At 39.5% G+C, this 14,980-nt stretch overlaps 3 protein-coding genes, 2 long non-coding RNA genes and 1 pseudogene across 6 annotated transcripts; 4 read left to right on the top strand and 2 right to left on the bottom strand.

Annotated features, from left to right (window-relative positions):
• Positions 1-304: 304 nt before the first annotated feature.
• Positions 305-3,671, top strand: LOC116925875 (cytochrome P450 4c3). Its single transcript, XM_032932637.2, has 11 exons — positions 305-597; positions 1,679-1,788; positions 1,851-1,941; positions 1,999-2,199; positions 2,271-2,337; positions 2,391-2,520; positions 2,587-2,683; positions 2,742-2,842; positions 2,902-2,970; positions 3,038-3,389; positions 3,451-3,671. Exons 1-11 carry the CDS (start codon positions 441-443, stop codon positions 3,618-3,620), a joined length of 1,545 nt encoding a protein of 514 aa, XP_032788528.2. The 5' UTR covers positions 305-440; the 3' UTR covers positions 3,621-3,671.
• Positions 3,610-4,560, bottom strand: LOC116925882. The gene has a single exon (XM_032932644.2). It carries the CDS (start codon positions 4,558-4,560, stop codon positions 3,673-3,675), a length of 888 nt encoding a protein of 295 aa, XP_032788535.2. The 3' UTR covers positions 3,610-3,672.
• Positions 4,561-5,645: 1,085 nt separating this feature from the next.
• On the top strand, positions 5,646-8,267 carry LOC116925871 (annotated as a pseudogene).
• Positions 8,268-8,374: 107 nt separating this feature from the next.
• On the top strand, positions 8,375-9,254 carry LOC116925868. The gene is made up of 3 exons (XR_004395788.2): positions 8,375-8,508; positions 8,574-8,697; positions 8,752-9,254. It is a non-coding gene; the product is annotated as an uncharacterized LOC116925868 (long non-coding RNA).
• Positions 9,255-11,210: 1,956 nt separating this feature from the next.
• Positions 11,211-12,147, top strand: LOC123473708. Of its 2 annotated transcripts, none has more exons than XR_006647959.1 (4): positions 11,211-11,495; positions 11,601-11,716; positions 11,790-12,002; positions 12,082-12,147. It is a non-coding gene; the product is annotated as an uncharacterized LOC123473708 (long non-coding RNA). The 2 variants fall into 2 exon arrangements; XR_006647958.1 differs by having other exon boundaries at positions 11,219-11,495; positions 11,618-11,716.
• A 1,694-nt stretch (positions 12,148-13,841) lies between these two features.
• On the bottom strand, positions 13,842-14,808 carry LOC116925867. Its single transcript, XM_032932630.2, has 3 exons — positions 14,721-14,808; positions 14,448-14,509; positions 13,842-14,368 (listed from the first exon to the last, which is right to left on the bottom strand). Exons 1-3 carry the CDS (start codon positions 14,736-14,738, stop codon positions 13,945-13,947), a joined length of 504 nt encoding a protein of 167 aa, XP_032788521.2. The 5' UTR covers positions 14,739-14,808; the 3' UTR covers positions 13,842-13,944.
• Positions 14,809-14,980: the final 172 nt, after the last annotated feature.

Raw genomic sequence — 14,980 nt, 5'->3', positions numbered from 1 at the left:
TCGTACTTTATGTGGCCTTCGCCCACATCTCTTTCTACATGTTGAATGCCTGAGGATCTGCGTGCGTACACTTTCTTTTCTTTTTACAGCTTAAAACGGGTTTCAGATTCTTGTTGGCTGAATTCCCGGCAGGTATTCCCCGTCTGTAATGTTTTCTTATACACGCTGCGCAGTGCAACAGTTGCTGCAAGTTCCGGCTATAAAAAAGCAATAGACTAATACGCATACTAGCCGCTGCAATTTCAGCTCCCTATACTCTCGAAAAGCGACCATCCTGTTATGGCTGACTCAAGTATTACTGCTAGAATAAAACAGTCTTTCAGACGCATTGAGCTCGACCCCCTCGATGCTTCAGCAGATGATTCTTGCACTGCTGGCTATCTGTCCATCTTCGCGATACTTTTATTCAAAACAATTCGCTGAAGTAAAAAAGTTACGACATGTTTCTTGTTATTTTTGGCTTAGCAGTGACCTTCGCTTTCTTCTTTTACTTAAAATGGGAAAATTCATCGTACGTGAGGACCATCGATCTTATCCCTGGTCCCCCAAAACTGCCATTGTTTGGTAACGCGTTATCGATTCCCCTCGACACACACGGTAAAAACAGAATTTGTCCGTTCTCTGTAGCAGCTGTTTACTATCTACTAAGTTTAACGCAATAATGTGATTTTTTTTTTAACTCTAACAGCTAATGTTTAAACTCCTTTGTACGTAGCTCGAAGTAAAAATCGTAGAATATTTTTAAAAATGGATTTTGTATTTGTTATGATACGCCGGTTCTTTGGCGCTGCTTAGTTAACGGTATAATCTATTTAAGTCAGGATTTTCGGTTTTATTTTTTCACCTTTACTTTAGAGACGAACGTTTTTTGTTTGTTTGTTTGTTTGGTTTTCTATCCGCATTGATCAAAAACGAATCATTCCGGCTATTCAATTTGCTCCATTCGATTCCAGCGCCCCCACGTCCTCATTTTTTTGCTTTTCCCATCTTAGAAAGGCATTATAACTTCTCATCTTCTCATTCTTATCAGGTCTCCCAGTTAGGGTGTACTAACCGGTTTATCAGTTTGCTGTAGACATATGAACTTTAGAGTCGCGTCAGTGGCACCCGCAGCGAAATACTATTCACGGAACAAGTAGTCGCTACAACTTCGTCACATGGACGCGGCAAAACGAAATGATCAGGACTCGTATGCAAAATATCACAGCGGAAAGTAAGCCGTCTTGCAGTTGCATCAGGCATGACCTTTTTTAAATAGGCGGTTTTCTATTTCTCTAGACGCAATGAATGATGGATCGGTTTGATAATAGGCTGTTATGCAGTGATATGTTATAAAATAGTTTTCTCACAATCGCAATTTACAAATTACTAAATAATTGGCTGGTTGTTGCGCGAAGCAATTGGCACAAACAGCACACTTATCTGATAACATGACCCCTATCGTCTATAGACGACTGTTTTGAAACTTTGGTTCTGACATTCCTTTTAAGCTGACAAGAGGAATTCCAGCTAGGTTTGTGCAACAAACAAGAGCCATGTTGCAATCCTACTCGTTACTAACAACAACAATAAAAAACGAGAAAGACGATCGTGAATTCAAGCTTAGTTTTGCGACACAAAGGAGTTTTCCTAAAAAGACAAGAGAGATTTTATCAGGTATCTTTTAACTTAAACATAGGTTGGCTGCAAAAAGTTTCGGTTGAATGGCCGAAAAAGTACGACCATTTTTATCGCGGTTGGTTCGGTTTCAAAGGTTACATTGACATTTCTTGCCCACTGTTGGTAGAGGTACGCATTCAAACACGTTACCACATTCATCAGTAAAACAACATTTTCTTTTTTTGCTGAAGGAAATCTTGTCAAGTCAGAAATTCATTGACAAAGGCAGCGATTATGACATGCTGATGCCGTGGCTTGGTGAAGGACTTCTTACCGCATCAGGTCAAAAGGCTCCCCATTCTAAATTTTCAAACGAAAGCTCAGCTTTTTTAATTGCAGGAAATAAGTGGCGCAAGAGAAGACGTTTGCTGACTCCGGCCTTCCATTTCCAGATACTCGATAACTTCTTCGACACGTTCAATAAAAGTGCCAATATTCTGTGCCAACAACTCGGCGCTTCGCAATCAGATGATTCGCTGATTGGAAAAGAAATTGACGTGTTTCCTTATATGAAACGATGCACCCTCGACATTATCTGTGGTAATGAAGAATCTCAATTTAATGATCCAATTCAAAATTTACCCTCTGATTTTAACCATTACATTTTACAGAAGCGGCGATGGGCATCAAAGTTAATGCGCAGCAACAGGATTCTGAATATCTTTACGCGGTGCAAAGGTATACTTAATTGGGACAGTGATAATTTGATTCAACAAATGCAATCCAAACAGGTTTTCCACTGTGCTATTTGAGTATTTCATTTCGATATGGAGCCTTCTGCCCCGGTGGATGTATTTCATGACGAAGAAAGGCAAAGAGTATCAGAAATACTTGAAAATCATTCACGATTTCACTTCAAAAGTATTCGTCACATTAAAGCACCCACCTTAATTGCCTCAATGAGTTTTGCCCCCCTCTTTCATTCAGGTGATCAGAGACAGGAAAAAAGAAATGGAATTAGAGGAAGCCGCGAAAGAATCGAAAGACGAACAAGAAGCTGCCAGAGAATCTGAGTTCGAACCGAGTAGGTTGATAACAAGATTTAAAAGACATAACGTTTTGATTCCATCAAATTTCGATAGGAAAGCGAAGAGCTTTTCTAGATCTGATGTTAATTGCTGCCAAAGAGGTTAACTTAACTGACACAGATATTCGTAACGAAGTTGACACTTTCATGTTCGAGGTAAAATGACATATAACAATAACAAAAGAGATTTAATTCTTTAAAAATTTAATAAACAGGGTCATGATACAACAGCCTGTGCTGCAGTTTGGTTCCTGTATTGCATGGCAACTCATCCGGATCGTCAAGTAAAAATGAATTGTTTTTTCCTACCTCTTGGATGATACCTCCATGTTAACTGTGTCTAATTATCAGGAATTGGTAAGAAAAGAGTTGGATGACGTGTTTGGAGATTCACAGCGACCCTGCACAATTGAAGACGCCACTAAACTCAAGTATCTCGAATGTTGCATCAAAGAAACACTACGTCTCTATCCTAGTGTCCCACACATCAAGCGACTCAACACCGAAGATTTTGTGCTTAGTAACGGATACAAAATCCCGGCTGGTGCTTCCTATTCCATCCACATTTACGCACTTCATCGCAACGACCAATTGTTTCCGGATCCGCTTGCATTCAATCCGGAACGATTTCAACTCGATCAGAGCGCAGGTAGACATGCGTTTGCTTTCGTCCCTTTCAGCGCTGGCCCAAGGAACTGCATTGGTACTGATCACGACAATTAAGTTGCTTACTTTAAATAACTGTAATTTCTTCTTTTGTTTAGGTCAAAGATTTGCCATGTACGAAGAGAAGGTCATCTTTTCTACTTTACTGAGACGTTTCCGTTTCACTTACGATACGGCAAAACACGGGCCTGCCTTGCCATGCGCCGATATGTTACTCAAACCCCATCACGAAATGCCATTAAAAATTACTCCTCTCGTAAGAGATTAAAAGAATCGTCATTTATGGAACACAACAATACAAAGAAATTGGGAATCGCAAGTCAATTTGGACACATAGTTGTTTCCACTACCCAACTGCCTACTCCGGCCCAGGCGCTAACGTCTCGTGATTGAGTCCAGGTGTGTACTTTCCGTCGAACTGGATCGAAACTCAAAGCATCTTCAACCGCGTAGAGGTACTCGTCAAACATTCGATTTTTGATGTAGAAAGTGTTAACAGACGCAGCCTCCAGTTGCCAATGGAGATGACCGTGATCGTACCGAGTTGGATTCCTCCAGGTGAACACTTGACGTTCATATTGCGCGAAACGGCAATCAGAAGCATAGAGCAATTCTTGACGATAGGCATTTTTAATAGAGTACACATTTTTTGGGCTTCCTTCTTCTAGGATCCATAATCCTTGTGTGGAACTCCAATCCCGAGGATGACCTTCTCTCTTGCTTCTCCACGTAAAAACAGGGCGGCTATTTTCGTCATAAGTGTCGTCAGCAGCAAAGAGATACTCATCGAAACCAACGTTCTTGATGTACGCACATTGGATCTGCCTCGGCTGATCGGTAATGTTCGATTTGATTCCAGACGAATCTTGGCCTGTGTCCAATGGGTCTCCATCCTCGAATTCCCAAGGAAGGACTCCACAACTGCCCCGGGTTGTCGGTTGGCGACTAAGCGAATGGCCCGGTATTTTCTTTAAGTAACACCATCCGCTCTGCCAGCTAAAGGCATTACATCCGTTGGTGTGAGTGGTGGCTATGCAAAACTGACCGCATTTTTCCTGCGTCATTTCTTTCTGGACGATATCGAAACCTGGAAATTCACAGTTAGGCAGCCATTTAATACCGCCTTTGCCGGTGATGTAGTCTTCCCATTTAGAAAAAGTGACCGGCAGGGCCACGAGTATCAACAGACAAGGATGCATCAATGCCATGACCCCCACATTCCAGTTTATGTCTATTTTTTAATTAGAAAAATGTACAGAGGTTACGTTTGAATGTAAGTGCATCATTTGTTACCGATCAATATGTCACGAAAGAGTTTTTAACAAACATCTTGTCACTAAAGAAAAACGCTTCACTAAGCACTGATCCACAATCGTCCATACGAACAGACATACTGAATTGTTTAAGCAAAAGAAAATAAAAATAAAAAGGACAGGTGGGACAGGTAAAAAGGAGTAAGGGCTCAAAAGAACAAGTTTTGGCTGTGGGAAAGGGATCGTAGACTCCCATTGTCGCAACGTTTGCTATTTTCATGTTGGCTTGTCGTTGATCAAACGATGCAAATTAGTCCTATTGGGTCACAAAAAGTCAGGTAGTCTTGCGAGAGGTTGGGAGCTCAAAAATTCGGGGAAAGGTATGAAACAACAGGAATCGAAGGGATTTAATATTCTTTACCTAACCCTTTCCCTATGGAAATTTCCTACCAAACAGAAAGAAAATTTTCTTTTAGATACGTCTGACATTTTCCAACTTAAGTAACTGCAAATCGCTATAACAGCAAACCATTTGTTATGTCATCATTTGTTCGATACTATTGCACCAACATGATATAGGAAAAAGGGCGTGACTGCGCACCTGTTATCCTACACACGCATTAAATCACGATTAGATCACGTTTCAAAGTAACTTAACACATCGTGAATATTACAGCATTAAGCACGAGAACAATTGCATACTGCTTATATTTTAGTCTCTTAATTAACAACAACTCGTCAGTTAGTAAAGTTAAACTTCCATTTCGCACAGATCAGTTTTCGTAACTTTCCGTTGAGACTTTTGTTATTTCATGGCGTTTTATCGCACAGTATTTTTTGGTTGAAAAGTCCCAACTTTTGAACGACTTGTTTCAACAGTAAAGACAGTTTTAAATTCAGAAAAGAAAATATAACGAACGGCAAGATGCGTGTCAATTCAAGAGAATTGATTAACACCGCCCTAAAGAAATGTGCAACGTGAGACGAAGTGTTATAACGTAAATTTAGGGTGTTCCTACTGATTCGTTATTTTTCAACAGGATCGAGGGAATAATGAAGTACAACGTTCTTCACAAAGAAGAAGCCAAACTGATTGCCAAGGAATTCTGGTTCAAGCTGACCAACAATTTTCTTTTCTACTTTGGTTTGAATTATTTCGGAGAAATCATGGCAAATGTAGACATAAAAATTTGACCTTCTTAAAATCTAAATTCTTGTTTAAACGATCTACTTTCGCAAATAGGAACCTTTGGGTTTTCTAGTTTTAGAAAATTGCACCGTATCGTTCGGGAAAGAAGACCCATTCACATTTTCGATTGTTTTCACGGGAAACCAAGAAAGACATTTGTTTTCCTGTTTAAATTTCAATCAAACACAATGTTGGGTCATAGCTCTAAGACAATCAAGGTATAGGCAACCTTTAAGTAAATTCAATTATTCTTAAAATGCGTAGAGTTTTTACTTACACAGCTACGAACATTTGAGAATCCAAGCGAAAATTCTTGAAGACAAAATTACAAGTCTTGGAGGGAAGGTGAGTTTCTTCTTCGAAATTGAAAAACCAGAGTTTGTGAAACTAAAACTAAAGGCTTTAGGGAAGTAGAGAGCTACATATACCACATCTAGCAGCTCATCTGTTCGTGAGTTTAAATGTTCAACTCCCGCAACTCAATCGACACATCCAGACAACCAACGAAACAGAAAACTACCAACGTCGTCGGACGATCGTCAGCGACATCGGTTCAGGTTCACCCCAGATTCCGTAATGAGGAATGGCGACTGCCCGCAGCTACTTGAAAATAAGCCATCCTCTCTTCTGTCAATTAGAGAGAACAATACACTTTTTAAACTCATTGGATTGCGTTGCAACGTAAGTCAACGAGTCTTCTCTAAAGATTAGGGTTTTAAAATCTTTTTGTTAAACCGTAGAGTATGGCATCAGCTGTGGTCCAGGTATGTTTTGCTGATCCGCCCAGCAGATCCCAATGGAACTTACGGCATTGCGGTGTATTGTGCTTCATTAAGGATAATATCAAGCATTCCTATTATTTGAGGGTTTTTTGCCTGGATAGACAATCTGTTGTTTGGGAACAAGAGTTGTACAGCTCTTTTGAATACTGTTCACCAAGACCACATTTTCACACTTTTGAAGGGGATGTAAGTAATCGTTTCGAATTCCATATTAACACGATTTCATGACACATTGTTTTTAGGATTGTCGCGTCGGGCTAAATTTTGCCAATGACGCAGAGGCAGAATTCTTTTTGATGGCTATAAAAGAGAATATGAGAATCAAATCGGAAAAACGAGGTGTGTCAGCCTTAAAATTCAACTGATTCGATTACTTGTAACACTTCACGATGTGTAGAGCGTCGACGGTTATCGCAGCAACAGTTGCAGCCATTGGTGAAACCGACCCCAGTGGCTACCAACGGATCAGCATCGAAAACTACAGTGCGAACGACGACAACCACAAACAGCGTGATGACTAAAAAGTCAAAAAAAGACAAAAACAAGAAAATTACGAAAGCGGACATCGGACTACCGTCAGATTTCAAACATCTTAGCCATGTCGGGTGGGATCCGAACCAGGGATTTGCTCTAGACAACGTCGATCCCAATCTGTTAAAGTTTTTTGCCAGAGTAGGTTTTCTAGTTTCTTTTTTATTATGTTTAATGATGTTTAATCGGTTATTACTTATCCAAGGCCAGCATATCGGAGAGCCATTTGAAGGACAAAGCTACGCGTGAATTTATCTAAGATTTTATTAACAAACATGGAGGAAAAGAAACGACCATTCGTGAAATATCCCGTCTACAACATAATGCAGAATTGTTCTCAGCTCCTATGACAGCAAGAAACCTTCCATCGACGACACAGACCGTACGGATGGCTCCTCCCCTACCACCGACAACAGCTCCCTCATCAATTCATTCCACATCAATTGCTTCCCCACTAGCCATTGTTCCACCAGCACTTCTTCAGCTTGCCCCTTCATCAAAAATGGCTCCGGTTACTATCATTGCACCACCACCTTCGCCATCAGATAGTCCTCCTCCACCTCCACCACTTCCACCAACACCATCATTGGATAGACCTTTTCCCCCTATCCGTTCCTTGGATGTGTCTATTCCATCAACTCCTGTTGCACCTGTTCAGCCAGGCCGTAGTGCTTTAATGGACACTGTCAAAGAAGGACAGAAGTTGACTTCAGTTCCTGAGGATGCTGATCAATCAATGAACAAGGATCTGAAATCGTCGGTTACACTTGATTCACGCAGCAGTTTGCTCGTTCAAATACGGGCAGGTAAAAGATTGAAGCCAGTGGAGAAAGATGTCAACCCCGAACCAGTGAGTGACGATGTCATGGATGTCATGGCTGGAGCTTTGGCTCGTGTATTGGAAGAAAGGTGTCGTGTCATCCATTCGGACAGTGAAGAGAGCGGACAAGACCAGGATGAAGATGACGATTGGACCGATTGATTGATGATATTGTGATTGTGATTGATCGATTGATATTTTAGATAGAAAAGTATTTGAATAGACGAGAAAACTGTTATATTGTAAATGTCATATTGTGGTGATGATGAAGCTCAACTATTTAAAATTAAAGCTGATTGTAATTGTTCCATGTTCATCAAATATAGTGAAACAAACATTACCCCCTTGCGTTTGAGTTTCGTTACATGGAACAAAAGGAGGAGCCTTGAAATGTTTTTCATTTTGTAGTGGTTCAGTTTGAAATTGGAAACGTCTCACTTTCTACATACGTCCATCAGTCGTGGAGAAATTCTAGTTAACCTCCCAGTGCGACCCTTTGCGTCTTCTATTTTGGTACCCCAGAAAGCTCTTTTTTGCTGTTCTATTTCTATCATTCACTTCTCTCTATTCGACTTTTTCAGGTAGATTCTATTGTCAGCAGTAAAGTATTCAGCTAATAATCCTGACAAATCTCATTATTTTCCAGTGTACTCCCACAGATTGAGACGCGAATATCTCAACCAGGAAAATGTCCGAAACGGCTCTGATTTTCATCGTCTTATTATCTGTTATATCATCAAATTCACATCCGATCGACGTCAAATCCAACAGTAACTATAACTAAAATGTGCACAAAACACTTCGTGAACTAATCGTTGGTGTAGTTAGGAATAGGGCTACAGGCAAAACGAGTGACGACGATGAATCAAAAACTGCGATCGATTGGAACACAACGACTGGTGGTGTCAAATGGCTTCGCAATTGCGATTTCCCAGGGTACGACATCAAATATCAATTCATGCCGATAGAAAAGTGTCATCTCAAGTGCTGCAGTCAAGCTTGCATGGCTTTGAGCGGATGTAATGCTTTCAGGTGGAACGACGGATGGTGTTTTCTAAAGAAATTGCCCTCACTCAACCGCACACCCGTCGCCAGTGGCACTTGCGGATTCCTTCCACACGAGATCAAACAATAAGTACCGCCAATCGTGAGATGCTATTAGACTATATGCGATTGTGACATGAAATACAACCTCGCTATGTTCTGTGTAATGGAAGATGAAATTTGAATACTTGACTGTACACCAGCGTATTATTCTTTGGCGGGAATCGTATGAAATTTAAACATTCTGAATTTTAAAAAAATGAATAAATAGGATTTGTTGGAATGATGGTCGAACATTTTTGGGTAATATGATTAGTTCCATCCAAGGGACACGTTAAAAAACATTATAGCCTGATCACTGAAACGGACGTAAACGGAATGTTCAAAGATCGACTTCAATCCCCGTAGTTCTCGTTGTTGCTATAGTTCGCTCATTTTTCACTGAATAATATTCAAATCAAGAATTATAGGTGTACATAAACCCATTGAATGAATACAAAGTCATCCACGTTTATGGAACACACTAAGCAATTTTCGTAACAGAGGGATCAACATCAAAACAGACGACAGCAGCAAATGGGAATCAGGATCTCGGTGTAGTTCAATGGTTACAATTACATAAAGATCTCACGTATACCTATAGTGTCCAACCGTTGTTACATAACAACCATAGGACGTGGTGTTAAATGGCTGCAGAATTGTGACTTCCCCGGTTACGATATCAAATTCCTGCCACTGGAAAAGTGCAGCCAGGCCTGCATAGACACGAGCGGATGTAACGCGTTTAGGTGGACGGACGGATGGTGTTACTTGAAGAACATCCCTGCATCTTCACTTAGCCAAACGCAAGCCAACCGTGGCCCTTGCGGATTCCTTCACCACCTTTCAAATTAAATGTTTACCATTCCAAACGAAAGAAATAAAATTTAAATCAATGTTTAAGAGTTAAGTAAGACGTATTATTGTAGAAGGAAAGGGGAATAAAAGAAACGCTTTCTCAATTCAATTGGTGATTCTCCAAGTGATTCGTCATTAATTTCATTAGTTGGTGCACTCCCGTTTAGCCGAACTAATCGACGTAGAGACTTCCAGATAATCTCATTTGTGCAAAATGCAGTTGTTGTTGTCTTGACTGCTGTAACATCTCGGGAATAACGTTTCTTACATAAACTTTGGAAAAACGGTTCCATGACGTTATGACGAATTCGTTTAGTTGTCGTTTTTCGAATTTGGTTTCCGTAAATCTCTCTGATTCTACAAAGGCAACTCCTACTTTTTGCTCGTTTAAAAACGACTGAGAATTCTTGGTAGCCCCTCCCAACATAACAGTATAAAATGGACGACAGTCATCCTTTATTCATTTAGTTCACTTTTGCTCCTCTGCTTGTAGATAATCAGTGTAGTCATCGACATATCGTAATTGTAAGTTCAATCATCAAAAAGTATACCATAATTCTTTGAAAATTCCTTTTTTTTTCCAGTACATTCACAGAATAATTAAAACATGGGGGTCAAAATAGCTGTGTTATGCTTTTGTATTGTATTGGTCGAGTTATCCGTCTTTCTGGATCGGGCGGATGGGCTACCCAACGGTAACAGATGGGCCGAATGGACGACCATAGGACGTGGTGTAAAATGGCTGCAGAATTGCGATTTCCCTGGTTACGATATAAAATTTGAACACATACCTTTGGAAAAATGCAGTAAAAGCTGCATAGATACTAGTGGATGTAATGCGTTTAGGTGGTTCGATGGATGGTGTTACTTGAAAAACATTCCGGCGTGGTCGCTGGATCGAGTCCCTTCACTCAGAGGCAGTTGTGGTTTCCTTCCTTGGGAATTCTCCAGTACTGGTTTCATTTCTTAATTGAATAATGTGACATTTTTCCAACCCATTCTTTTGTTCCAAAGCACGTTTTTTTTATTTCATTATGAAACCGTTTGATTATGAGAAAAAAGTCTTGAGAGTTCTTTTGTCCGTTCTATGCCTTCTTGTGTTACAACGAAGTAATTCTTGGTACACCAATTTCCCCAATTACAGTATAAAGTGGCTCTTTAATTTTAGAATGTGTATTTTTTGTAATGTTTGACATAAAAGAGAGAATTACAAAAAACTTTTCTTCTTGGTGGTGGCTGTTCTAAAACCATGGTTGTTCCAAACAACCGCTAGATGCCCCATTGTGCAATAACAACAACATGGTCTCCACGTACGTACGGAGAGGTCCGTACCAGAAAACGGCACCATTTCCAGGGTTTTCATTGGCTCAGTGGGATGGTCACGTGACCATCCTTTCAAGCCACGCAGTGGTGGGTAGGCCCCTAGCCCCTACCCCCGAAATCTCAGCAGCCGCCGTCGCATTTGAACCGGCAATTGTTTTTTTTCCTCGTTTGTTGTCATTTTCGTTTTTAATGGCGGCCTGCTGTCATTTAAAATGAATAAATATATTACTTTTAGAAAAGGGCCGACCTCTCGTGAAGAGAACGATGGAATTTATAGATTCGGCTGGGAAACTTGTCGATAAAGGTATAATTATATTCTTATATCATCATGTTCATCATAATCTCATATTCATATATTATGTTTCCCTCGTACAAAACTTGTTTTAAATACTCTTTTTTACTTTTTCAGCTTTTTTGCTTCTTTAGATAAACTGACACGAGAGTTTGGTACCTTCTCAAACAGGCATAATTTCAATCTAATTAATTGTATCTGAGATTTTTTTACCAGATTTGTTTACTAACAGGGTTTGTACAACTTCAATCTGGATAAAAGTAGATTGAATTCTAATAGATTGAACTCCTTCTATATTTACTGCAGGAGCCCTCACTTTTTGCCGTAGCAAAACTGTTGGCAACTCGTCTTGTAAATCTGAACAGGGTAGAAGTTCTTTGGCGTCCTGTAACAAATCACCTGCTGGAAGTCATCATCCACCCACTTAACCGCTTGAGAGGATGGGGAATAGATGTCATTACTACGTTAGTTAGATCAGTAATTCAATGTGATTATTCTACCCCTTTAAAAGAAAACCAGGTAACTATCCGAAACAGTTGGGCTATTTGTTTTTAGGCAGTTGAAGAATAGTGAACTCTATCCCTTATTAATTTTACAGAGATTGCAGACGTTGTTAATATCACCATTAAATGAGCTGTCTAGTACCAGTTTTGCAGACATGCAGCAAAAGCAAGTTGATTGTGTGCTCCATTTGCTGCACAGCTCTGGTGACATAATCTCTTTTGGATGGCCCTTGTTTCATAATATCGTAGGAGCTATCAACAATTCTCAAGGGTAACAATCAAAGTATTTATCATGTTATACCAATTACTTTATTACATTATTTTATTTTTATTTAGTAAATTGTCTTTAAAGTAACTGAATCAATTTATGTAGTTTAATGTGTGTTGTGGTCTTGTGGACAATAAATGATGCACTTTCATTTCCATAAATCAATTGTTTTTTACTTTAATTTTACTATTTTTTATTGCATGGCAGCGATGGATAAAGTTTTTATGACTCAATTTTTAATTTTTAATTGGAGCTACATTTAAAATACATTATTTCTGTTCGCCTATCGTGTTTTTTCATGCTTAAGTCTAGAGAGATTGGATATTGGTTACCTGCACTGCCATAAAAGATTTCGATTTAGGTTTTAATTGTAGATTGCATTTATATTTGAATTAGGCGCGTAATCAAAATGGCCGCCATAATGGGTGTAAGGAAGGGGTTACTATTATTGTAATTTATAGTATCAAAACTATGGTTATCTAAGTAAATTTTTACACCAAAACATGCTGGAGGTTTTGAGGTATCTTAATTATGTATTACTTTATTGATTTGCCGTATATTAAGACCCAAACGATGTGCCCAAAGTTTGACAGTTTTGGTTCTTTCCCCCCCCCCCCGCAAAAAGTTTTAAATTAAAAAAATTAATTACGGCTGAAATATTACATGCATGTAAAAAACACAAACATCAGTCGATAGACCTTGAAAAGAGCTATCTTTTCCATGTATTTTCATTGAAAAATTTTGAAAAGAAAAAAATTGCTGCTACATGACAGTTTTTTTCATTTTATCCAACCAGCGCAATAATGGACCCAAGTGAGAAAGCGCAAAAAAATTTTCATGTAGCAGCAATTTTTTTCTTTTCAAAATTTTTCAATGTTGGAGTCCTCCGATCATGGTTCGAGCAAAAGAGCAAGCCGGTCTTTGAGCGCTTGGGAGAAAGACCTTCTCAGGGCTTTGATCGAGAACGACCTAGTCGATGGAAACACGGGATGAAGCCATACCATCAAGCTTCAGGTGGCAGATCCCAGTCGGCTAGTAGAAACACGAAGTCCATCCGGTCACACAACGATGGGAGAAGTTAAAAGTCAACACAAAAAACAGGGACCTTGCTAACCTGTATTGGCTAAGTATCAAGAGCGGTGAAATGGCCACTGAAATATGTGGTCAACCTACTACTCTGAACGGATTGCCTTTATGGGGGATTATTTTTACAAGGGACCTTGCTAACCTGTATTGGCTAAGTATCAAGAGCGGTGAGATGGCCACTGAAATATGTGGTCAATTCACTACTCTGAACGGGTTGCCTTTATGGGGATTTTTTTTACAGAGTTGGGCATAGCAAGGAATTTCCTGAGTGTTGGTTGAGCTTTTTTTTTTTGTGTGTTTTTTTTTTTTTAACATTTGGCTTGTAAAATGTTAAGTTTTTTTTTCGGACATGAGTTTATGAAATTCCCGTTCATACACTAAATTTTTAAACCATACCCATTTTGTTGTGTTCAATTATTTCATCCCCTCTTCAGCGTATAAAGTTTACGTCTACACTTAATAACTATAATGCTTGTTGCAAGGCGTGGAGACCCACACGCAAATGTTTAAGGTATAAATTTATTATGGTAATCGTATAGAAAAGTACAAAGATAAAAAACAGGGACGCTACAAACTTAAATGTTGGGATCTCAAAATAAACATCTTAATAGCCTCCATTATTCGCAGCATACTGTTCTTGTGCTGGCGATGATTGGGCAGTATGTTGATGAGGACAATCGTCACTGCTATGGGGGCCGTCCGACCCGGAAGAACAGGAATGGACAGGAGCAGACTGAGCAGCGGAAGCTTCGCCGGAGTTAAACGAATCGGTCGATGCTGGGGCATGATGAACTGATGCTACTGGGTTAATGGTGATGCAAGAACACAGATATTGAGTAGTTGTTGGAGCAGCAGGAGCAAACATGGCTCCAGGTCTCTGTTGTCCAGCGACTGGCTGGTCAGCTGATAACAATTGGCTGTTCGCCATTGCTTGTTGAATTTGGCTGGCAAATGATGACATTTCACTTGTCATTCCGCCGTGACCAGCGCTGTTCTCATCAGCCTGCGATCCCTGGCCAGGGGAAGATCTTAAAAACATTTTTAAAGAGAAAAAATTTATTAAAATTGTGAAATTTACTAGTAAAAATGGAGAATTATTTGACTTACTGCGACGTGTACGAGTTTGAGCAGGAGGCAGACACACCGAGCACAGCGCAGATCACGAACATCTAAAAAAAGAATCGAAATTAACAACGTAAAACGTGATATTTGGTCCGTCCACGTACTAAATGAAGCTGCATGATACAGATATATTTTATATTGGGCCAGTCAATAAAGATTTAAGATAACCCAAGAGAAATCACAAGCTTTTTTGTTCAGAAAAAAGGAAACGCAGTGAGAAAGAGTCAAGAAAAATGACAGGAAACTTAAAATACTCACAGTTTTGAAAACATTCATATTGAAGATGGAATTGAAGTGTTGGTTGGAAGACTTGCAAAGGTGAAGTGTGAGCTATTTTCAGAAAAACCACCATCCTTTATATAGTCCAGTTTTCAGCGCATTTACAAATAGCAATCGAAAATCCGATTGGATAGATTGAGGAAGTAAAAAACAAAATCTTTGAAACTGACCTGGTTTACAGTTGAAAAAAGTTGACCTTAGTTTTTTTTTTCACCGTTATTTTGCAGGATCAGACAAGT

Source organism: Daphnia magna, linkage group LG6 (assembly GCF_020631705.1).
Source record: "Daphnia magna isolate NIES linkage group LG6, ASM2063170v1.1, whole genome shotgun sequence".
In the NCBI taxonomy this organism is placed as follows: domain Eukaryota; kingdom Metazoa; phylum Arthropoda; class Branchiopoda; order Diplostraca; family Daphniidae; genus Daphnia; species Daphnia magna.
Note: the sequence above shows the minus strand (reverse complement) of the source record. Positions and strands in the feature narration are given on the sequence as shown.

Coding starts and splice junctions, on each gene's coding strand:
- LOC116925875 (XM_032932637.2), top strand. CDS start 441: ATGTTTCTTGTTATTTTTGGCTTAGCAGTGACCTTCGCTTTCTTCTTT. Junction 2,338..2,390: donor TATCTTTACGCGGTGCAAAG/GTATACTTAATT, acceptor CAATCCAAACAG/GTTTTCCACTGTGCTATTTG. Junction 2,971..3,037: donor CAACTCATCCGGATCGTCAA/GTAAAAATGAAT, acceptor TCTAATTATCAG/GAATTGGTAAGAAAAGAGTT.
- LOC116925882 (XM_032932644.2), bottom strand. CDS start 4,560: ATGGCATTGATGCATCCTTGTCTGTTGATACTCGTGGCCCTGCCGGTC.
- LOC116925867 (XM_032932630.2), bottom strand. Junction 14,369..14,447: donor TCAAACTCGTACACGTCGCA/GTAAGTCAAATA, acceptor AATGTTTTTAAG/ATCTTCCCCTGGCCAGGGAT.